General features: G+C 39.2%; 1 protein-coding gene across 6 annotated transcripts in view; it reads left to right on the top strand.

Annotated features, from left to right (window-relative positions):
• FYB1 (FYN binding protein 1) overlaps positions 1 to 23,611 on the top strand; it is a 64,421-nt gene that overhangs the window by 22,282 nt on the left and 18,528 nt on the right. For all 6 annotated transcript variants that reach the window (XM_062018528.1, XM_062018527.1, XM_062018526.1 and 3 more), the window contains exons 3-8: positions 16,247 to 16,427; positions 18,080 to 18,129; positions 19,233 to 19,252; positions 20,062 to 20,108; positions 21,509 to 21,626; positions 23,347 to 23,503. In XM_062018528.1, the coding sequence (XP_061874512.1) occupies positions 16,247 to 16,427; positions 18,080 to 18,129; positions 19,233 to 19,252; positions 20,062 to 20,108; positions 21,509 to 21,626; positions 23,347 to 23,503 (573 nt within the window). The remainder of the gene's footprint in view (positions 1 to 16,246; positions 16,428 to 18,079; positions 18,130 to 19,232; positions 19,253 to 20,061; positions 20,109 to 21,508; positions 21,627 to 23,346; positions 23,504 to 23,611) is intronic.

The raw sequence follows: 23,611 nt of genomic DNA, 5'->3' as shown, positions 1-23,611 counted from the left end.
GTTAGGACTTGTGTGGGAAAGTCTTTTTCTCAACAGACACTTAAGTGCTGACTTCCTATAAATGAAGTGTTGATGTGTGTAACGCTCTCCACAGTAGCTTGCTGGGCACAGCTTGAAGGCCACCAAAATTATGTACCTCAACCTGTAGTAACCACACTTTTTTTTTCTCTTTTCTGCCTTTCACAATGACTAATCATAGTCTGACCCTATAAGCTGCTGTATTATAAAGTTTGTTCAGAAAGTTGAACCTTGTGCAAAATTGCAGAATCAATTGTTTCCACCTGCAGCTCTGTTGATTTTATACCCAGATCTGTACTTAGACTCCAAAACCATCTTCTGGGCTTAGTATTTTCTGTTAGGTTTGTGTGGCTTTAGTAGTATTGCAGTTAGTAGCACCTGAGGCTCTCCCTCACTATTTTGTGACAAATCAAACCTCTGAACTTTCTGTTATTATTAATACTAAGGTTTAACACTAGGTTTCTGTAAAATCTGAGGTGGTCTTGTGTATGATGAGAGTTTCTGTGACTACATTTTGGAAATATCTGTGAAAAAAGAAATTGCTGTGGCTTCACTCGTGCAATGAGTTCTGTTCCAACAGGTTCCTTTCCTTGTGTAAAATAAGCTGCAAAAAATGCATAAACCATTTCTGAGGCATTCAAACTATATCAATGAAAATCTCATGTAAAAATGTAGTTTCCTAAAGTTAGACTCACATATCCAATACCACCTTCTTGAAGGAGAGAGTAGTTTTGAAGAGGTTCTGAATGTCAATAACTATCCTTTAAGTCACCTGTATTTCAAACTTTTCGAATAAGATTTTTCCCCAAACCTTTTATCCCCTCTTTGATATTTATGAAAAGTTAAAATCAGCTAGTCCAGTTGGAATGACTGATGCCAACTGACACATGTTTATTACAAGTTTTATAATAGCTGAAGCACCAGAAGCTAGGAATAGCGTAAGAAATTCTGATCACATTTTAAAACACACTATTTAAGTTGTATAGGTCCAGAGGAAAGCTGTTCTTGAACTCATTACTAAGTGTAATGACAGAAACAAAGACAGAAATAAAAAATTATTATCGTGTTAAATTGTCATGTTTGGGGTTTGGCTTATTGTTTTGGGATTTTTTTTATTAATGTACTGTTGTCTGTATTATGCTCAGGAAGCAAAGAATATCTTCAATACTCATACATAAATAGCTCAAGTAATTTTGACCACTTCTGTCCTGCGACTAATTGTTTCAGGTGATACAAGCAGCTAAGTAATTTCTGATAACGAGGAGCACCTATGTCTGCCTTAACTGTCTTTCTTTGGTGTAATGGAACAGAACAAACTTTGACTCTTGAATTTTCAGTGTAGTCAACGAGAAAGGGTAATGCCCAATGGTGTGATTCCACATTGTGCATGTGCAGTACATGAGGTACATTCATGTAATTTAATTGATACAAATTTTTTCCTTATGCCTTCTGTATCTACAGTACAGTATGGCTTGTGCTTCAGCACTTTTAATGCATATACGGCTGGTCTTCCTGAGACAGAAGGCATTCAAAGGAGTTACGACCAGCAGAAGATCAGAGATTACTTTCTCTAAAGACAAAAAGCCACACTAAAACCACAGAGTGTTCCTGAAAGCATATATTCTGCTATTATTCACTGCTATTATTTTCACTGCAAAATTCCAGTGAAAAATTAGGAGTGTATCAGTAACATAAATTGTACTTTCTTGTCAGCTGCTACTTTCTAATTTTCCTGTGTTACCCTACAGCTATAGAAATGTTCTCAGAAATCCAAGATAAGAGCCAGATTCTCAAGTGGTGTAAGTTTTTGCATCTCTTTAAAAGAAATTGGCCAATATACAACAGTCTGAGCAATCAGCCCCTCTCCATGGAGCTCTATTCAGTATGGCTGTCTTTCCTCAAGTGCACAAAGCAGTTTCAAAATGGGAAGACAGAATATTCAGCAAATTACACCAGTAAATAGTTTGATTAAACAAATACAATAAGAGCTTTGCTAGTTAGAACTTTGAGATGTCCTAACAAAGGCTGAAAACACCCAAAGCTGCATCTTATTTTTGAAAAATACATGTTTTCATTTATTTTGAAGTAATTAATGGTGTGGTGATATTATTTGGGTTTTTGTTCCGTTATTTCTTTTTGTTCTTTTCCTTCTGGTTCCCATACAGTTATAGACACAAAGTCTATTTTCATTCTCTTTTTAAAACAGAGGATTATAAATATTTGTGCTAAGCATTTAAACTTAATACTGTGAACAGGGTGGAAAGTATAGTGAGAACTTTTGTTAGGAGGATCTCCAGTTCTCACTAACCAGCACTAATGTGGCTGCCAACCTGAATGAGTTGCACTGGGAACATAAGCTAAGGATGGAGCTGCCCAATGTGGTGGCACAGGTTGTTCTCCAAATGCTGCAAAATAGACCCCAACTAAGTAGAACTGAAATCTTTAGAAGTCACATCAACGTGAAGCTGTTCATAGTGGCCCTAAACTTCTGCCTTCCACTGTAATGCTGGCATTTAGATCTTCACATTCTTTTTGGCTTTAACTGATACAGCTCATTTCTTTGTCTCTAGAACTCTGCAAAGAGAGACATTGAGAGACCAAGTATTCTAGAGTAAATCCTCAACAAACTCGTTTTCAGCCTCACAAAATTATTTATTGCTTTTCAGAACATTAAACTCAAGTGACAAAATCTACCTTCTTTGGAAAGGTAGTTAAACTGAATTGTGTTTTTTTAACTGTCATTTCAAGAATCAGAGTCATGTCACGAAGATGTCACCTTCACAGCACAAATTATTTCTGCACATTACCTTGTCCTGATAAACTGCAGCTTGACACAGTTCCATAATTTGCTGCTCTGATTCAGGTGCTGAGTAAAAAGAAGAACAAGTAAGTGGAAATCGTTTTCCTATCCAACAAACCTTTATGACATCTAACTTTGGGGGATTTTGTACCTTTTTTATTTGTACCAAGGCAAAAGTTAGGCTTTGTGTTGTCCTTTGAGAGAAGTTCCACATATAGTGGTGATTATATTTGTGTTAGGGGCATGTGCCTGGGGTGTGGAAAACCTCAAACTGCCTGATTTAGACTAAGAATTTGAACTTTACTCTCTCAGATGTATCAGTCCTTTTTCTTTGTTTGTTAACATTTCCCATGAAAGCTGCTTTACTCATTTTTTTTTTAATCAAGTATTCATGAAATGATGTTAAACATTAGACACTGAAGGACTCACCTTAGATGCAGCAGTCTTAGTCATATACACCAGAAGCATTTAAACAATCCACCATGTCAGCATGAAGACTAAGTGATGTCACTTTACTGTTGGCCTTGCTTTGGATTAGAAATTTTTATCCATTCCTGAAAAACTTTTCCTGGGAAAGCATCTTTCTGTAGGTATAAGTGTCTTGCTGAGAAAAGTTTGACTATTGATGCATTACGATTTTCCAGTGAAGGCTGTATTTCCCTGTCTGGGTCTGTGAATACATGTCATTGTTAAATTTCTGTGCTATCTCCCATTAAGGCAATTTTTTCCTGAGAGTAGATCATATTTATGTCAGGTCAGAATCAAGAAGATGCATGTGCTTTTCTAGATTCAGAAAAAGATACAAATGATATTGTTTATTATAAAGCCCCAAAGTGCACAAGGCTTTGCTAGAAAAAAAAAAAAAAAAAAAAACAAAAAACAAAACAAGAAAAGAAGGAAAGCCATTTTGCTGATATCTTTTTGTGTGAGGCCACAGCCGCACCATTGCTTTCAGAGAAGAACTTCATCTGGGCTGACCTCAGTGGGAACATGCAAGTATAGATGGCCACTGACTTAAAGTCAGTTGAAGGCTGAGTCCCTAGCACTCTAAAAATCTTGTGAATGACTGGGGCTTCAGCTAGGGAGAATATTTTGGACTGTAGTTGGAGAAATTAAAGGTAACTACTGAATTTAGAAGAAAAGAAGCCTTGTAAGAAAATTCTGTGATTTATAACTTGGGTTATGGTTGTGCCTGGAAGCTTTGTTAAGTCTCATTCTGGCATTGTGTACCCACACAGTGACATGGCTATGTGAGTTGGGTAAGACAACCAGAGAGAAAGAGAAGTTAAAGTTTGAAGTACATTGTCGAAGTTACAACAACAAAGTAATTAGCAATCAAGCACAATGTCTCAACATGTAAATATGTCTCAACTGTCTTTACCAAGCCCCTTAGAACCAGTCAGTTGGTGCTATTTCTTGATGGCAAGATGAAACAGCAGCTTCCAAAGTGAAAAAGAACAGGGAAATGTTTTTATCACAGGATGTCACTGCTGTTTACTACAGAATTTGGACTTCAAAGGTCAATGTAGGGTTGTCTGATATTTTTTTACCTCAGTGCTAGATTGGATAAGTTATGCAACAGCTCAGTATTAAGATGTAAGGGAATGAAAAGGAATGTAACTTGAGCCAAATCATCAAAGTCAGATGAAACTTAAAGTAGTTGATGATATCAAACAACACTGTTTCGACTTGGGTGGGGGTAGCTATGTGTAATGATGTAATGCTTTTGTTTGCATAAAACTTTGTACAGGTCAAGAAGTATAAAAAATTATAACTTCATAATACAATGATGAATATGTGCACCATAGACTTTGCTATATACATAGCTAAAATGTTGAATTTTAAGTCATATGTGTTGAATTTTTAAGTGATATGGATATGGATGTTGGATTTTAAGTGATACCTACTGAAATGAGACTATTTGTGGGAAGTTCAAAACCTTCAAGGCTTTTTACCCAATCTTTTAGGTTTCATGATGATGATGTCTATTATTATTGGTCCCACATTCATATACCTGAGAACTAGGGATGCCAAGTTCAAATTACAATCACGTAGATCTGCCAGTAGTTTAACTTGGATCTACTTGAAAGCAACTACAAAATCTGGATGAGAATTGTATGTGGTCTTTAGTGGAAATGAATACAAAAGCTTTTCATCTTTCCTCTAAGGACATTCTCATCTTCTCTCTGAGAGAACTCAAACAATTCCTGGTTCAGCAGCATTATACCGAAATCTTTTACAGTTCTTAGAAACAGCGGAATCAATTTTTGGATTTTTCAGAACTGAAAAATGATGCTCAGATGAAATATATAGTCAAAACTGGACATTTTTCATGAAAATCAGACCTCAGCAGATGACCTCTTTTGATAGTTGATAATTTTATCAATTTTATTCTCCATCTCCTTAATTCCATGCACAATAATTATAGAATGTGCACATAAAACTAATTTTTTTCAATAAACAGAGTGGACGCATACTTTCAGTCTGCTTCAGTTAGAGGGAAGATTTTCCAGATTTTTTAAGACCTTTCACAGCTAAGAATATTAATGCTTTGGAAGAAACCCTGCCACACTGAAGTTTTTGAAGAATGAACTTTAGTTGGTCAAGGATTCACCATATAATTCTGCTAAAATATGTGGACAAGACTACAAAATAAACTGCTAGTAGGGCTTGTAGCACTGAAAAAGATAAATAACTGCAATTTAAAAATTAATGTAATCATTCTGATAGAATTGTGAATGAGAGCAGTTATTTACCTAAGGAAAGAGATATATCTAACCCAAGATACAGGTGATATAAGTCATCTTTATTGACATTTAAATTTTTCTTGTGTAAGATTGTTCTGGGTAAAACCTGCTGTTGTCTACTAAGAAGCAAAAGTACACAAAAAAACATTGTAAATTAGTATTTAAACGCTTTGCCTTTGATTATTTCCTTAGCTACAACAGGTTGCAATATCTTTTAAGTAACTTAACAGATATTTTAATTTAAAAAGGAATAAAATGTATCCATCAATAAACCACCAGTGGACAGCTCTCAGTTGTGAATTTTCACAGTTTCAGCAATTGAAACATTCATAGATTTTACCCAAGATATCTCACTTTTTGTTTGTTAGGCCTCATGTGTCACACTTGCTTCCTTCCACATGATCTGATTCTTGTAAAATTAACAGTGAGATATGTGTTGTTTACATTATGGAGGCACAAAAATATATTCTTCTCGTGCATACACTTGTTATTGTTTATATTTGAATTCTAGGGTCATTACTGCAGTCAACTATGCTAAATTCCACTGAGCCAGCTATAATGATTCCTGAGTGGAGACTTCAAAATCTAAGATGCAGAGTTTAGAACTCTGAAGATAAACAGTGCAAATGTACCAGATATTTTTTTTGAATAAGTGTAAATGATCACTTACTAGCAATTCCAAATACACATTGACATGCAGTTTTAAATGTCTTGAGGCCACTTCTGTTTTGAATCAAAGTATTTGCCTCACATGTTCTCTCAATAAACGTGGACTTTAGCAAAGAACTGAATGAAACACATGACGTGTCATGCTGTATTAGAAACCAGTGTCCGCCTTCCAGCAGTCACTGCTGGGTGGATTTAACACAATGTCTTTAGGATTACATCAGCTATGAAAAGAATCTTTGTGATGGAGCATTGAGAACACTAGTTAGAAAGGAGAATTTTTAAGGAGGAAGAAAAAGACAGCTATGACTTTATCATGGAAGTTAATAGAAACTCCTAGAGAGAAAAACAGTAAAACTGATGGAACCAAGTAACTCTCTCTGCTTAATTATGTTTCCTTGGTTTAGTTTTTGAAATCTTGTTACTTCCTACACCTATTTTAACTCATATGAAGAAACAGTTTTGATGAGCCTTCAGCATTTGGTTGCATTACATGGGTAACACAAGTAGCTCTGCCATATTAAACCTGCAAGTATTGTGAAACTGGTCCATACTCCAGAAAACAATGTGAATTGTACTAATAGTTTTAACTAGAGCTCAGTAAGAATGATACAAACTGACTGAAAGTTTCCCATTCTTCAAGTTGACACTTATTTTACTGAAAAACGACTTTGCAACTAATTGTGGATCCAGCATATCACATTCCTTTATAGACAGGTTTATGGTAAAGCTAGAAAAAATAACCTTTTGTCTCAGATATGCAAAAATATTGTGGTAGTAGTCTGAGACTTAATATGCTATTCAAAAGATATGTAGGTGTGGCACTTATGAACTTTGTTTAGTGGTAGATATGGCAGTTTTAGATTAAGTTAGACTCCTAATTTCTAATGTAAACTACTGTGATTCTGTGTAATCTCTAGGCAGTTTTGAGAATATAAGGCATTGAATAAGTGTTGTGTTACATGAAATACCTTTGTGATAGTCTGTGCACCTGCTCTGGAAATAAGATTTCCCAACTGAGATCAGTGAGAAGTTCTGCTTAAAAAGGATAAAGTCTCCATCTGCTGTGGTCACGTTTTTCATGATGTATGAGCAATGATCAACAAAGTAATCTTAAAACATAAGGAAGTTTAGTACATTTTCCCCTTTCTCTTTCCTTCAAAATATCTCCTTTTTTTAGGAAGTGATTTCCTTTGTATAAAACTGGAAAAGCAGCTTTACCGTCTAACTGAAAGTAGAATCAGAAGACGTGAGGAGAATTAAAAAAAGAAAATATTGTACCCAGGCACTTCTTAAAGTGAGGTGTGGATTCAAGGAGGGTAACTATAAAAAATTTTCCACGGTGTTTGTTTTCAAAGTGTGAGCAGCGTCTCCAATAACCTTTATGTCTCTTGTTACAGTATATCTGACAATAGCATAATGAAAAGCACTGATCTTCAGTAATTTTATAAGTGTACCTGCTTACTTTCTGCAGCTCCAAAGCAGTATAACTGAGAAACTTGAAACCATGGCTTCTGTCTAAACGAATATGCAGGTTAAGGAAGCAGAGCAGCATTCTGTGTACACTTCCCCTCTAAGTGCTGAAGCTCTGGGCATGGTTAAAGAAGTTTAATACCACAAGCAGAAGTATACAGGGATATTTAGTACTTTCTATGGGCAGTGTCCATGGCAAACTTCTCTTCGCTGCTGTACAGCTGTAAAAGTTTTAAGGAACTAGTTCCTTTTCATTTGTTCCTTCAGTTATTTGTGAAGAGCTTCAGTTTATGAAGCTGTTTATTCAATGAAATATAGCATATGAAAAAGCTGAGAGTTTCAAGAAGAGAGAAGAAGCTGTTTGGAACTGAGATGTTAGCAGCCAAAGCTACCATACAGTGATGGTCCTTAACACTGTGATGAGTTGTGCTTTTGTTGCATGTGAAGCCATGCAACTTTCAATTTCATTTCTTGTTCTGAGTGTCCATAGCTGACTTCAGTTCCATTACCTACACAGAGTCTTTCTGTGTCCTCAGGCTACAAAGTATCTCAGAGACACAAGAAGATGGAATTGGAGTCATAATGAAATACTTGATTAAAATAGGAAAAAAAAACCACTATGGAAACATTACAGTAGGTAATCTGATCTGATTAAAACAGCTTTCACATAGAGAGCGTTACCTTCCTCCCTAACTCATCTGGGAAACCTGTTCCAGTGCTTTGTCACCTTCACCATGAAGAAATTTTTCCTTGTATTTCTTTGGAACCTCTTATGTTCCAGTTCATAACCATTGCCCCTTGACATAGCACTGCACATCACTGAGAACTGCCTGACTTCATCCTCCTGACACCCACCCTTTGCATATTTGTAAACATTAGCAAGATTGCTCCTCAGTCTCCTCTTCTCCAAGCTAAAGAGCCCCAGCCCTCTCAGCCTTTCATCATAAGACAGATGCTCTACTCCCTTCACTGTCCTGGTGGCCCTGCACTGAGCTCTCTCCAGCAGCCCCCTGTCCTTCTTGAACTGAAGGGCCCAGAACTCGACACAATATACCAGATGTGGTCTCACAAGGGCAGAGTAGAAGGGGAGAAGACCTTCCACCTACTAACCACAGCCCTTCTAATACATCCCAAGATGCCACTGGCCTTCTTGGCCATGAGGGCACATTGCTTGCTTATGGTCATCCTGCTGTCCACCAAGACCCCCAGGTCCCTTTCACCTACACTATTCTCTAACAGTTCACTCCCCAACCTGTACTGATACCTGGGATTATTCTTTCCCAGATGCAACACTCTACACTTGCCTTTGTTGAATTTCATTAGATTTCTCCCTACCCAACTTTCCAGCCTGTCCAGGTCTTGTTGGATGGCAGCACAGCCTTCTGGTTTGTCCACCACTTCCCTCAGTTTAGTAGCATCAGCAAACTTGGTGACAGTGCCTCTGTTCCCTCATCAAGGTCATTAATTTATATATTGAACAATACTGGTCCCAGCACTGACCCCTGAGGGACTCCACTAGATACAGGCCACCAACTAGACCCTGCCTCATTGATCACCACTCCCTGCTTTCTTCCCTTCAACCAGTTCACAATCCACCTCACTACCTGATCATCTAGCCCACACCTTCTCAGTTTTGCTGCGAGGATGCTGTGGGATACAGTGTAAAATGCTTTACTGAAATAGAGATAAACCACATCCACTGCACTAACACAATCTATCCACCTGGCTGCATCTTCACAAAAAGTAATCTGGTTTCTTTAAACATGATTTCCCTTTGATAAACCCATGTTCACTTCTCCTAATGGCCTTCTTGTCCTTTAAATGGCTGGAGACAGTAGCCAGGATAAGTTGATCTATCACCTTTCCAAGGATGGAGGTGAGGATGACTGGTCTGTAGTTCCCTGGCTCCTCCTTCTTAGCCTTTTTGAAGATTGGAGTGATATTTGCTCTCCTCCAGTTCTCAGGTACTTCTCCTGTCCTCCATGACTTCCTGAAGATGACAGAGAGTGGTTTAGCAATGACTTCCACCAGCTCCCTCAGCACCCACGTGTGCATCCCATCGGGGCCCATGGATTTATGTACATCCAGACTGCTCAACTGTTCCTTAACCCAGTCCTCATCAACCAAACAAAACTCCTCCTTCAACTTGACTTCTTCTAGAGTCTGGGGCTCCTGAGAACAGTCTCCAGCATTATAGATAGAGGCAAAGAAGGTATTCAGTAACTCTGCCTTCTCTGTATACTCTGTCACCAGGGCACTCCATTCAACAGCGGGCCTACATTGCCTCTAGCATTAGTTTCATCTGAAATGTATTTGAAGAAACCCTTCTTGTTGTCCTTGACCTCCCTTGCACAGTATAACTCCAATGAGGTTTTAGCTTTCCTAGTTGCCTCCCTACATCCTCTGACAACAGCCTTATATTCATCCCAAGTGGCCATCCCTTCCTTCCATGATCTATAGACTCTCTTCTTACCCTTGAGTTTGCGCAACTGTTCCCTGTTTAACTATGTGGATCTTCTCACTCCCTTGCTTGATTTCTTATCTGCTGGGATGCTCTTATCCTCAGCCTGGAAAAGCTGATCTTTGAACAGAGACCAACTATCTTGGGCCCCTTTATCCTTTAATACCCTGTCCCATGAGTTGTCCCCTAGCAATTGCTTGAGAACGCCGAAGTTGGCCCTGTTAAAGTCCAGGGTTGCAATCCTATTTCTTCCACGTAAGATCCTGAACTCCACCCTCTCATGGTCACTGCAGTCAAGACTGCCCTCAACCTTCACCACTTCACCCAGATCCTGCTTATTCCTGGATATAAGATCCCGTAGTGCTCCTCTCCTAGTTGGCACATGAACCATTTGCATCAAGAAGTTATCATCGATGCACTGAAGGAAGCTCCTGGACTGTAAGTGACTAGCTGTGTAGGTCTTCCAATAGATGTCTGGCTAGTTGAAATCCCCCATGATAACCAATTAAGTAATGCTGTATGATGACATAAGATAAGCATGTGTCTTGTGCATATACACAACACTGTATCAGGGCAACATAAACATGGAAAAATTCATATAGGATTACCCGTTAAAACATGAAAATTTGTGAGCAATTAACCTATTACCAATTAACATGGTTTTTGTGAAGAAAACATTTCTGGCTTATTTCTTTGGTTAGAATTTGCTTAAAATAATTTGACTACAGAGACATACTTAGACTGCCAGTGCTACTCATCTTTATCAGGGATTTTAGAAGAGATTATAACTGATAAAATCTGTGGATTAATAAAGACTGTGAAGAGTTAAATGCAAATACACAGTCCTCAGAGACTCAAACACAACAGAGTGCAATCATGTGAAATCTTTACTCATTTAAACAAAGTCTGTCTTAAATGCAAATATGCATGTAAACCATACCTGTGAAATAAGGTAGTGTAATGCCTTGGCAAAAAATCTTGGCATTATAAACAACTCTACAGTTGAGTAAGGACAATCATGTGACAGAAAAGGGTACTGCATAATGGTTAGCCTGCAACCCTGAATTCTTCTAATTTTACCCTTAAGCAATCTTCACATAGTTACAAAGTCTTTGAGTAACATGCCTTAGTTTAATATTCAGGCCTCTGCAATTCCAAAACAGAAGGAGGGATGACAGTTAGAGAAAACAGTGAAACCTCCTGGATGCAATTAGTAAGGATAAGGCCACATGAAGAATGACTAATTTTCATCACTGCATATGAATGACAAGCGCACGTTGTGTAGAATTCTGCTGCCAGACTTTTTGCAGTGCTAGAAAACTTGGAGAGATTACAGAAATAGCTACAGATGAGTTGCAAGACTTAAAAAAATCCTCCAAAACCAAAAAAGTCTTTAGAGGAGATTTTAAAAGTTGGGACCTAAAAGCTATAAAAAATAAATCCAAGATATTGGTTAAATTCGGTGTTACCAATTTCATATGGGTAGAAAAAGGTGGTTCTAAAAAGGCTTTTGATCTAGTATATAAAGGGACAAATTAAAGTCATATAACCTGAAGCCTAATGAACTTGGCAGAAGACAGATTTTAACACTGAGTGAATTTAAACGAACTCTGTGGTGTTACATTCTTTCGCCCATCTTCAAAAAAGTGGAACATCTTCCTTGTGATATTTTAGCAGATTTTAGAATCATAGAATCATAGAATGGTAGGGGTTGGAAGGGACCTTTAGAGATCTTCTAGTCCAACCCCCCTGCAGAAGCAGGACAACCTAGATCAGGTCGATAGGAACATGTCCAGGCAGATCTTGGAGACTTCCAAGGAAGGATACTCCACAACCCCTCTGGGCAGCCTGTGCCACTGCTCCCTCACCCTCATATTAAAATAGTTTTTTCTTATGTTTAAGTGGAATTTTTTGTGTTCCAGCTTCATCCCATTACCCCTTGTCCTCTTGTTGGCTACTATAGAAAAGAGGGATGTCCCAAGCTCCTGACACTCACCCTTTAGATATTTATAAATGTTAATAAGATCTCCTCTTCTCCAGATGAAACAGCCCCAGTTCCCTCAGCCTTTCCTCATACGAAAGAGGTTCCAGTCCCCTGATCATCTTGATGGTCCTGAGCTGGACTCTCTCCAGCACTTCCCTATCCCTCTTGAGCTGAGAAGCCCAGTGCTGAAGACGACTGGAGACAAGCCCACCCTGTAGTGCAATAAGTCTCAACTTTATTTGCAAAGATAAAACTCTTTTATAGATACAATAATCAGGCTCATACATATCGCAAAAGCTAAGCTCATCATTGGTTCCCAGTTAGGTGCAAATCTCGCCCTTGTTTCAACAAACTCCAGATACTTGTGGCTCCTTAACCCAAACTAAGCTCCTGCTTTCTCATCCTGTTATCATACAGCTCTCTTGCTCTCACGGCCTTGAGCAGGAGTCCAATAGCTTATCGCTTAGTGCTTACTGCCTAACCAGCTGTATTCTATCATGTCCTCTTTTCTCTAGCCAAGTCTCCACAAAACTCCCGACAGCCCAGAACTGCACACAGGACTCCAGATGAGGCCTCACCAGGGCAGAGTAGAGGGGGAGAAGAATCTCCCTTGACCTGCTGGCCACGCTCTTCTTGATGCATCCCAGGATGCCATTGGCCTTCTTGCCGACGAGGGCACATTGCTGGCTCATATTTAGCTTATTATCAGTCAGGACTTCCAGGTCTCTCTCTGCAGAGCTGCTCTTCAGCAGTTTGACCCCCAGCCTGGACTGGTGCATGGGGTTGTTCCTTCCCAGATGCAGGACTCTGCACTTGTCCTTGTTGAACCTCATGAAGTTCTTCTCTGTCCAACTCTCAAGCCAGTCGAGATCTGCTGAATGGCAGCACAGCCTTCTGGGGAATCAGCCAGTCCTCCCAGCTTGGTGTCATCAGCAACTTGCTGAGGGTACACTCTGTCCCCTCATCCAGGTCATTGATGAAGATGTTGAACAGGACTGGCCCCAGAACTGATCCCTGTGGAACTCCACTGGCTACCGGCCTCCCACTTGATTCTGTGCCATTGATCACCACCCTTTGGGCTCTGTCATTCAGCCAGTTCTCCATCCACCTCACTGTCCACTCATCCAAGCCACACTGCCTGAGCTTTCTGATGATGTTATGGGTGACAGTGTCAAAAGCCTTGCTGAAATCAAGTCATATGCCATCCGCTGCTCTCCCCTCATCTAGCCAGCTGGTTATGCCCTCACAGAAGGCTATCAGGTTGGTCAAACAGGATTTCCCCTTGGTGAAGCCATGTTGACTCCCCCGATAACCATCTTTTCCTTCATATGTTCAGTGATAACATTCAGGATGAGTTGTTCCATCACTTTTCCAGGGATGGAGGTGAGGCTGACCAGCCTGTAGTTTCCTGGGTCATTCTTCTTGCCCTTTTTGAAGCCTGGAGTGACATTGGCCTTTCTCCAGTCCTCAGGCACCTCACCTGTCAATCCCACGATTGTTCAAAAAAGATGGAGAGAGGCTTATCAATCACATCAGCCAGCTCTCTCAGCACACTAGGATGCAACTCATTAGGACCCATTGACTTATGATCCTTAAGCTTGGCCAACAAGTCTTAAACCTCTTCCACCCAGGGCAAGGCCTCTGCTGACTAGGCCATCCTACTATCCTTGCTGGAGTGAGCTTCCCAAGGGCCAGCCTTGGCCATAAAGACTGAAGCAAAGAAAGCATTCAGTACTTCAGCCTTCTCTGCATCCTTGGTCACCAGGGCAGCCTTTCTGTTTAGCAGTGGGTCCACATTCCCCCTTGTCATCCTTTCACTGCTGATGTACTTGAAAAATGCCTTGTTACTGTCCTTCATTTCCCTGGCTAAATTTAGTTCTAGAAGGGCTCTAGCCTTCCTAGTTGCACCCCTGCATGCCCTGGCAATGTTCCTATACTCTTCCCAAGAAGACAGCCCGTTTCCACCTCTCATAGATGGCTGCTTTCTGCCTGAGTTGTCCCAGCAGATCCTTGCTCATCCATGGAGGCCTCCTACCTTCTTTTCCTCCTTTCTTGCACATTGGGACACACTGATCCTGGGCTTGGAGGAAGTGATGCTTGGAGATTGACCAGCTCTCATTGGCACTTCTGTCTTCTAGAATCATATCCCATACCTCTAGCTGTTTTGCTCAGTATTTTAAATATGATGTCTTATATAGAACAAACAGAACATGCCATAATTGTATCCAAAGGGATGTAAAGAAGTTGTTTGGTCTGTCTTTGTGTGTAGGGTAGTAACAAAAATACTATAACTTATTCTCACTGTAAGTTTATCCTACTACTTCAACATGGACCTCAAGCAATAGAAATTCCACCTTCGCTATTGAAAAGGCCTCCTGACAAATTTTACTCACCTTTAAACACATTACTTATTGCCTTCTCTGCCATAGAAATTAAGAATTTTTTTTTTTAATTATCCCTTTCTTCTTTGTGAGAGACTTAGCTATTCATTTTGCTCACCTCAGTTTTATCATACTTCCCTAAACAACCACTATTTGCTCAATATCTGAGGAATTCATATTTCCTGGACCTCTAATCACTCACACTCTTCTGCCTTGGGCTCTCTATAGCTGGCATACATTAACCCCTCTAAAGCTTCCTTGGTACTAAGTGAAGGATATACTTTTCAATAAAATGATAAAAACATATGTGAATAAAACATACAACTTTAACCTTGGAGTATTTTAAATTGTAAGGGTGTGCTTTTGCAAGTCTAGTGTTCATTAAGAAAAACACAAAGAATCAACCTGTGTAATCAGTAATGGTGGGACTTCTAATACTTTGCTCTTTAAGTAATGGAGGAACTTAACAGGATTGAAATGCACTGTTGTTGACACACATATTGACAAGTTGCTTCAAGCAGCCACAAACACTAATTTATCCAGAATTTTTTGAGCTCTTTGTAAAGGTTTGGTAATTTTTCTTTGATTTGCTGTGTGAGACATGAGAGGTCCTTCTAATAGTTAGCAACTCCCCTTTCCTATCTGTCCTAACAACAGAATTCCAGACTCCCAAGTAGATAAAGAAAGTTCTTTCCATAGTTTTTGTAACTTTCAGTCTCAGTATTGCTCAGTACTAAATATTTGTCATTCTTTGTTTAAACAACTTTTTACCAACATAGTGAAAGGTTCTTTTCCTTGACAAGATTTTAATCTCCTCTACAGAGGTGTGATTTTGAAGAAAATCTACAGAAGACAAAGGGGTTCTATTTGACTGTATTTGGTTTTAATTGAACTGTGAATGTATCTTTTTCTTCTGCTCTCCTGTTCCTTGCATTTTATTGAACTTCCTCCGCACAGCTGGGGACAATTCCTTCTGGGTAGCTTTTAATCCACTCATGATTTCATTTGATTACTGTGGTTTTGTTGTGGCTTGTAACACAAAGCATGCATTCAATGCAGCACACACACATATCACTCCACTCATGTAACTATGGCTTCTCTGCCTGATGCAGTACATCATCATGTTTTTTAGGTTGCACCTACTTGTTGGAGGGTGTAGTTTCATGCAGCTTCTCAAACCGCCACTAGTATGGACTTGCTAGACAATTAAGTCCAGCCTTTTATAACTTACATTACAGACACACTTGAAGATGTACAGAGACCTGTGCACCTTTTAATCAATGCCAAAGTACCTTTTCATCTCTTACATCTTCCTTTGAAACTCTGTCTGTGAGCAAGGAAAACTACAGCAAGACTGCATCAGTGGCCATGTGAAGCTTTGCAGTTGGTCTTTTCAAACAAATTGTAGAATTATATGATACATCAGTTTTAAAGCACAGGAGCTCATATACTGGATGAAGTGATGTTTCTGAGTCTTGTTCATGTCTTGGCAAAGATATTTTCCAGGCCTTTTACAGCAGTACATTTTTCTAGGCAGAGCATCTCTACTCTGGTAAGATAAGGCACCAATATTTCTGAGAAGCAGGTTTAACAGCATGTATTTGCTCTGTGGTACATGATATTTTATCCTAATATTTCCTGTAAACAGTGAGGTTTCTTCCTCATCTGACTTCTTGATAAATTGAGTCTGTTCAGCTGCTTTTTTTTTTTTTTCAGGTGCTAAAAATGAAGGCTTGAAAGAGACAGCACCTTCCCCTGCAGCATTCTCTGCACCTGTACCTCCACTACACTCTGCTATGCTATTGCCACCTCCTCCACCAGCCTCTCACCCATCCCTGCAGGCACAAGTATCTCCCAGCCTGCCTCCCAGGAACATCAAGCCCATCTCTGAAACAGTGTAAGTTAACATAAACACCAAGGTGCTTATTTCTCACCTTTCTCTGCTTAATACTTTACTCATGCAGCAACAGATTAAATCTGCAGGTGCTCCAGATTTCTGGAGGACTGGGGTCCCATATTACTTTCCTTTTCCTACTCTGTTCCCGTCTGATTTGAATTAGATTTCACTAGCTAGACTCCTCCATCTATTCAGTTCTTTCCCTATTTTTTTTTCTTTTTAGCTAAAAAAGTACTTTTCTCTGGCCTGTTGGTAAGGGGAGGGGAAGGGAACAGGTCCACCAGGTATTTCACACTGCAAGTGTTCAAAGACTTCATACACTAGTAGAAAACCAGCTGTAACAATAACGAAAGCTTTCCCCTGCTTTTATTTTTTTCTTTTTTTCCCCTGGGGCAAGAAGGCCAGGAGGGTGAGGTCTATCAGTCAATAACCTAGGAAGCAGTTCTGCAAGCCGGAGGTACTAAGCTCAACGCTGGCTGTGAGGCTGCAGCAGGAGCCACATCCTGGCCTGATGGGGTAACACCGAGAAGGCTCTCTCGCATATGAGGCTCCTTCCTTTATCCTTCTGTGTACAAAAGGGAGACCTCCCAGCGACAAAGAGTTAAAAGCACTTCAGTCTAGTGTCAAAACTGACCGTAACCAAGCTGAGCCTGAATAAAGAGCCAGCAAGGCATGTGCAGGCACGCATACTGATTGCGTGATGGTACGTACGCTCTGGCAGCATCGCTCCGCGGCTGCCGCGGCTCCCGGACACTCGCCGTGGCCGCCGCGCCAGGTGCCGGCAGCAGCGCCTGGATACCCGATTTGCTACGTCCGTGGGAGCCGTGTGTCCTCTTTCTCCCGAGGGATCTGCGAAATATACCTCCAGGTTGTCCTTCCGCTCTCCTATTCCTGCGTGCTCCCTGAACTCTTGCCTCGGCTGAAAATGTGTGTCTAGGTGCTGATACCTTTTTTTTCACCCTGTCTTGGGGCCTTCTCCATCAAGTCAATTTTAAAACATCACATTCTACTTTCAAGTCCTTTTTTAGATTGCATTTCTTTGATGAGGACTGTCAGCCCTAGTTTTCTTTCAGCTGTTACATAGCGTTATAAAATTAAAAGTCCCTAATGTTACTACTAGTTACCTTCTCAATTTCTTGCTTTTCTTACTTTGACAGCATGTTTAAGAACATCTGAGACCTTTTACCTGGCCTAACCTTATACCACTCTTATCTCTTAGTCAGACTAAGCCAAACAAGTCAAGGAGCAAGTCTAACAGCTTTATTTAACATTGTGCAAAAGTGGCATTATGCTTGTGCATTGTGTAAGAAGCCTGTGCCTGTGACAAAGGTTAAAAGCTCAATAGATCCTTCCCATTCAATCAGCCCTAATGTATTTTTCATATCACACTCATCTCTCTGGTATATGAGCACCTTTGGCTCATTTTCTCTTTTATATTCAGGATCAAGTTGTCCCCATCTGAAAATACAAATCACTGCCAGGAGGAACAGATTAGGGAATCTTGTGGATGCTTCAGTACATACAGCTCAACAGACTTTCCAGCAACTGTATAAAACAGCTGAAAAAAAATATACTAGAGCAATGGTCAAAGAATATGTAATTGTAAAGCCACGTTCATAGGTTTCACATGTCTACTTTTTTTGTATAAACAGAAGTCCGGACGCTGAAGAAAATTATGATGATGTTGAATTTGTTTCACAGGGTAAGACACATGCTTTTTATTAGTGGCAGCAATTAGAAGCCATAAGCATATTGTATTCACAAGAGGAGCAAAAGCACATTGGATTAATGTGTGACTTGTGTAACTAATTATGCTAATTCTTCAGTTTTATAGTTGGTTGTCTCATAACACTAACTGTTCTATAGTTAATATGGTAGACTTTCAGGAACTGCTTTAAATATCTGCTGTCTCTCTCCCCTTTATTTTGGTTAGAAATATGCTGGCACTGTAAATTATCAGATCTTCAAATCTGAACCAAAATAAGTGCTGCTCTTTCAGAGCTGAAGTTTTGTGCTCTGGTGAAGCAGACATTGTTTTATACTTGATAAAAAAAATACTGTCAACTGTGCTTTTAATGTTGCTTTGTGGTCCCCCTGCAGTGAAGAGCAGCAGGTTGCTATGCTGTACCAGGAGCAGCCAGAGGAGCAGATTGTGACACAAGGAATTTAAATCTGCCTTCTGATCTCTCTTTGGGAGGACTTAGTCTGTGCCAGGCACAGCATGCATCATTTAGTAAGCTAGCTGTCCCTGCCAGACAGCAATTTGGGCTGTGAATTTGAAATCGAGCCCAAGCTCTTTTCCTGCCTAACTGACTGCAGAGCAAGGAGGAAGCAGGAAGTTCAGAGAGCTGCTTTTCTTGCAGCCAAGGGTGTAAGCTAGCTTAGCAAAAGCACCTTTGGCCACCTTATTGAGCTGTTGGGCTGGTGCAAGCAATGTCTTTGAAGTTTCTTTGGATTTATTAGTTTTTTAACAATGACTTGCTTGTGTAAATAGGCATTTTTAAAAACAAATAATACAGGTAAAGTTATTAATGTCAGTAAAGAACTTTTAAAACAAGTTTTCCTCTTTAAAAAATTCATGGTGAAATATGGTGTTTTGTAGATATTTGTAGTTTACAGGAGACTACAAAAGGAACCTGGAAAAACTCAGATTTTTGCAGTAATACCCTTAATAAAAGCCAGAAGCCTGCACATATTTATCATTAATATGACTCATATTATTAGCAGTTTATTAATAGTGAATGCTAGAATTGTCTTCTGTACAGCAAAAAAAAAACAACCTTGTTTTTATTTTTTGTCATATAGGTCATGGAAACACAGAGGGGGTAAGTGTTATCCTCCATGATAAACCTATTCTTTTTAACACAAACTTACAAATTTAATAAAATTTCTTCAAGGCATTAGAGAATTGATTGCAGAATGAATCCAGTATATTTACAGTAAATTGTAGAAGCACTTACTTGTGGTGAAGACAGAAATAAAACTGGGTAAGCACAGCAAACTGGAACTAATTCTCAAAGTTGGTTAGACACCAAAAATTGATTAAAAAAAAAAAAAAACCCTACCCCTTCCATTTTCACTGACATTTCATTCCACTGAACTTTTCCAGAAACAAGAGCCATGTTCTATTCTAGTAATGACACACTTGTTTCAGTTAAGCACATATTTATATCAGTATTTTTAAGTATCCAACTGTGTTAGGTCTAAAACTGTCTCTGGCATCCTAATCTGAGTCCCATTTAGATCCCTATCATTCCAGTTTAACTAATGCTAATAGTTAAACGGTCACACCTTCATCATGGCAGTGCAATCACCAAAACAGATAAAGGCCTTCCAGACCTAACATTGCATTAAAACACCTACTTTGGATTAAGCAATGTGCTAGTTTCATTGTAGCAATCCAGGGCTTTAGAGTTGTGGTATTATTTTTTTTTTTTTTAAACAAAAAAAAGGTCAGAAAAGAGGACTAGTGGGTTTGAACTGAGTAGTAATTTGGTTTGTGAACATTAATATTTGTTTACATTTTGCTTTAAATGTTCTTTATATCACTTTTATGACACTTACATAGCAAGTCCAGTTTTTTCACGTCTTTCCAAATGTATCTAGACTATTCAAAAACATTTTTTTCTTACAGGGCCAGGGAAGTGATGGAGAGATGTATGAAGACATAAATGACATCAGGTGGTCATTTTAAACTCTGCAACTTAATGGATTTTTATTATCAGAAGCTTGCTAACAAAGACACTTGATTTGGTTCAAAAGCGTGATTTCACTTCAGTCCCTGACAGACATCATTGTGTTCTTTCATTTCACCTAGAGAAAGTCTGGTTGTTCACAGGTTCTTTCCTACTTAGATTAGCTGGGCTGTAAAAACTCATGCAATAAAATCATGTGCTGACTATGATCAAGATAACAGAAGTCTAATTTCTGATCTAAGGAACGTGTTTGAATCAGTATTTGGAATTGCAGCCTAGGAGGAAAAATAAGCTCAGTCCATAGGTACTATGGTCCCAGGTAGATCTTTTGATGTTGTTTTTCTCCTTGCTATCTAGATAGATGTACTTAGAACTTCTATGAGAGGCTAAATTTACAGTTCTTTTGGCCTGAGTACCCTAGCATGGCTACAGAGCCAGAATGTGAGCTTTGCTTATACTTCTGCTATTTAGCACTTGTCTAAATGGGGGGGATTCGCTGTACAGCAATATTAAAAGAAAAGCTCTAATTCCCTTGGAATAAGTAGAAGTCTAAAGTTCCTACATAAAAATACCTTCAGTTGTACAATGACTTTTAGTTATATTTTTTTTTAATTCCCTTGAAAATAGATAGGTTTTAAACTATTTAATCAGAGCAAGTGACCTTAATGCAATCTTTTAAAAGAAATTTTTAATATCATTTGATTATACCAATTTAGGAAAGAATCCAAAAAGGAAGAGGGGGGAGGTTCACTCAATCAGTTCCATACAATTTGTAAAGCATACTTCTTCTAGCCAAATCATTGTCAACAAATGGTAGAGCTGTAGATACAGTCCTAATTACATCCCAGGGCCCAGATCTTGGTACCATCCGGTATTCAAGCACAGCAGGCTATGTACCCTGATGTGACAGGCACATTTATGATGCATTTATGACTGTCATTTCTGTAGACCGATGGAATAGATTGCAATTAGGTTTATAACTGCAGTCTAGTGGTATCTCAGTCTTCATTCATTTCAGGCTGCATCAATCACCGATGGCCTGGGTAAATATTTAACTGCTGCAGCCAGTAACATACTAGCTAGACTGCTACTGGTTTCCAAGCTTACTTGCCAAAATTAGCTCAGAGGTGTTTGGAGATGCCCGTGTAGAACCTGTCTCTTACCTCGAGACAAAATTACTCTGGAGTACTGCCCTCTTGAGGACAGTCACTTGAAACTGTATATGTAATACAAGTAAAAGAGCTGGCAGCCACATTAGGGTTTGAATCTGTACCTTTAATTTCACTGAGAGAAGTCTGTTTCATCATGAATAATTCTCTGTTGGGTAAAAGAGCTCTAGAGAGATATGCTTCACTGCTACATTCAGTACCAACAATGCATTTTCAGATCATCAAAGGGAAAAGAGAAGAAACTGGAGAAGGAAGACAAGAAAAGAATGGACCAAGAGAAAAAAGAACAAAAGGAAAAAGAAAAGAAAGAGCAGGAAATAAGAAAGAAGTTTAAAGTAAGCTTTTTGTTTTTTAATCTGGTCAAAGACATGTGAGAAGCAGTATTTCAAAGTGTTAGATACTTCAAAATATACAGCTGGCTATAAAACTGTTTGTTATGGTAAGAAGTTCAAATACCTGGATAAATTCTGAATAAAGTTTTAAGTTTGGCAGATGCTTGACTTCAGGCTTTGTAGTGAGAGTAAAGATGCTTTTTCAGTGCTTATATAGCTTTTCTTAAACTCCAACCTCCCCTCTCACCGTATTTCTATGTAAAAAAGTCTCTTAAACATTTCCTTTCACTTTTCTGTCTAAAAAGCATTTACATCACCAGAATAGCATCAGAAGTCCTTAAGAAAAGCAGGAGATGGATCCCGTACGTCTAGTGGGTTTTGCTTCACCAAGTCAGATACAACAGTATCCAGTCCTTAAGAGATTTCAACATTATATTGCAATGCATTGCCCTTGCTTTGGTCTAAAGGGACCTGAAGAGTCTTCCACCTAAATGAGGAGGAAGAGAATAAGGCACATATAGGAAGCTACCTACAGTCACTGTCAAAGTCTGAAGGTTAAATGATGAGAAAGTTCTTTCTGATTTATATCATTTTTATAGAGCTGGTGATCACCTTATTCCCACGGTTTACAAAACTGCCAGTCATTTGCAGTTAATTAATGCCTACTCATAGTGCTCCACTGTGCTTCTTTCACTGTGATTGTGTATAGAAGGCAGCTTTTTTTTTTCTTCCTATTATGCTCTGTACCCAGTAGAGCTACAGTGACTCATAGAATCATTACGGTTGCAAAAGACCTTTAAATTCTCTCATATCATGGCCTTGGTCTACTGTGGAGAGACTGAAATGAGCTGAGGAGCAAATATTAAAGGAAAACACTGATAATTAATAATAGTGGGTTAGCTGGCATTTGTCATACCCCAAGTCTATTTTTCAGACCACTCCTGTGAAGTGAAGTGAAGTGAAGTGAAGTGAAGTGAAGTGAAGTGAAGTGAAGTGAAGTGAAGTGAAGTGTAGGCACTAGTGCCCTGAATGTTTTCAGTTTTCAGACTGCTCTCTTCGTGGCCACAAATGTATGTTATTACTCCTAAATGCAAATAAATATATTTTAGTGCATATTTTCCTTTCTATTTCTTTACCTCCTGTACAGGATAGGTACTCCTGAGCTAGTCTATAATTGTCAAAAGCCACGTGCCACCACAAGATCATATATATCTTGCAGCCACAGATACTAAAACCCAAAATGGTTTCTCCATAACAGTAAACAGTATGATCATCTCTTGTGAGTACCTGTAGGGTCATTTATAGAATAGAATTGTAAACACAGAACATTATGTGATTCAGACTTACTGACATTAATAAACATTTACTAATATGAGTAGTTCTGCTGGAAATACACAGAGCTGCCCACTGGAATTAAATATCTCTCTGGTTTGTGCACTCTTGAAAAGCTTTATAGGTCATCCTGTTGGTTCTAGTCTTTGTATGCCTGTGATTTTGCCAGTCACTTCTTTGTCTGCTTTACTGGTATGCTGTTGCCTTCTCTTTTCATTCCTAATTATTAATTTAAACTGAGTAGTTGGAGACTGGAGCAATGCCTTTTTGCCTATTTGCCTAGACTACTATAAATGTCAATGAAACAAATAATCATCATTACAGTTATTTTCTCTCTTATCTGAATTCTTGGGAAAGAACTCCCACATCTTTCCTTGCTTCTTCTCTGCAGTTAACAGGACCCATCCAAGTCCTTCATCAGGCACGAGCTCGTGTTGAGCACAAGGGAGGGAAGAATGAGCTGACTGTCAAACAGGGGGATGAGATTGAAATCATTCGCCTCACTGACAACCCAGAAGGAAAGTGGCTGGGCAGGATAAAAGGATGTTGTGAGTTCTGTTTCTTCACTGTGCTCCTAAATATTTTCACTGTATGACAGCAAACATGTGACCATTACATCAAGGAGTAGCCTTACTAAGGCTGAGTCACTGGCCACC

The sequence above is a fragment of the Colius striatus genome, chromosome Z (genome assembly GCF_028858725.1).
Source record: "Colius striatus isolate bColStr4 chromosome Z, bColStr4.1.hap1, whole genome shotgun sequence".
In the NCBI taxonomy this organism is placed as follows: Eukaryota; Metazoa; Chordata; class Aves; order Coliiformes; family Coliidae; genus Colius; species Colius striatus.
This window is presented reverse-complemented; position numbering and strand designations above follow the sequence as displayed.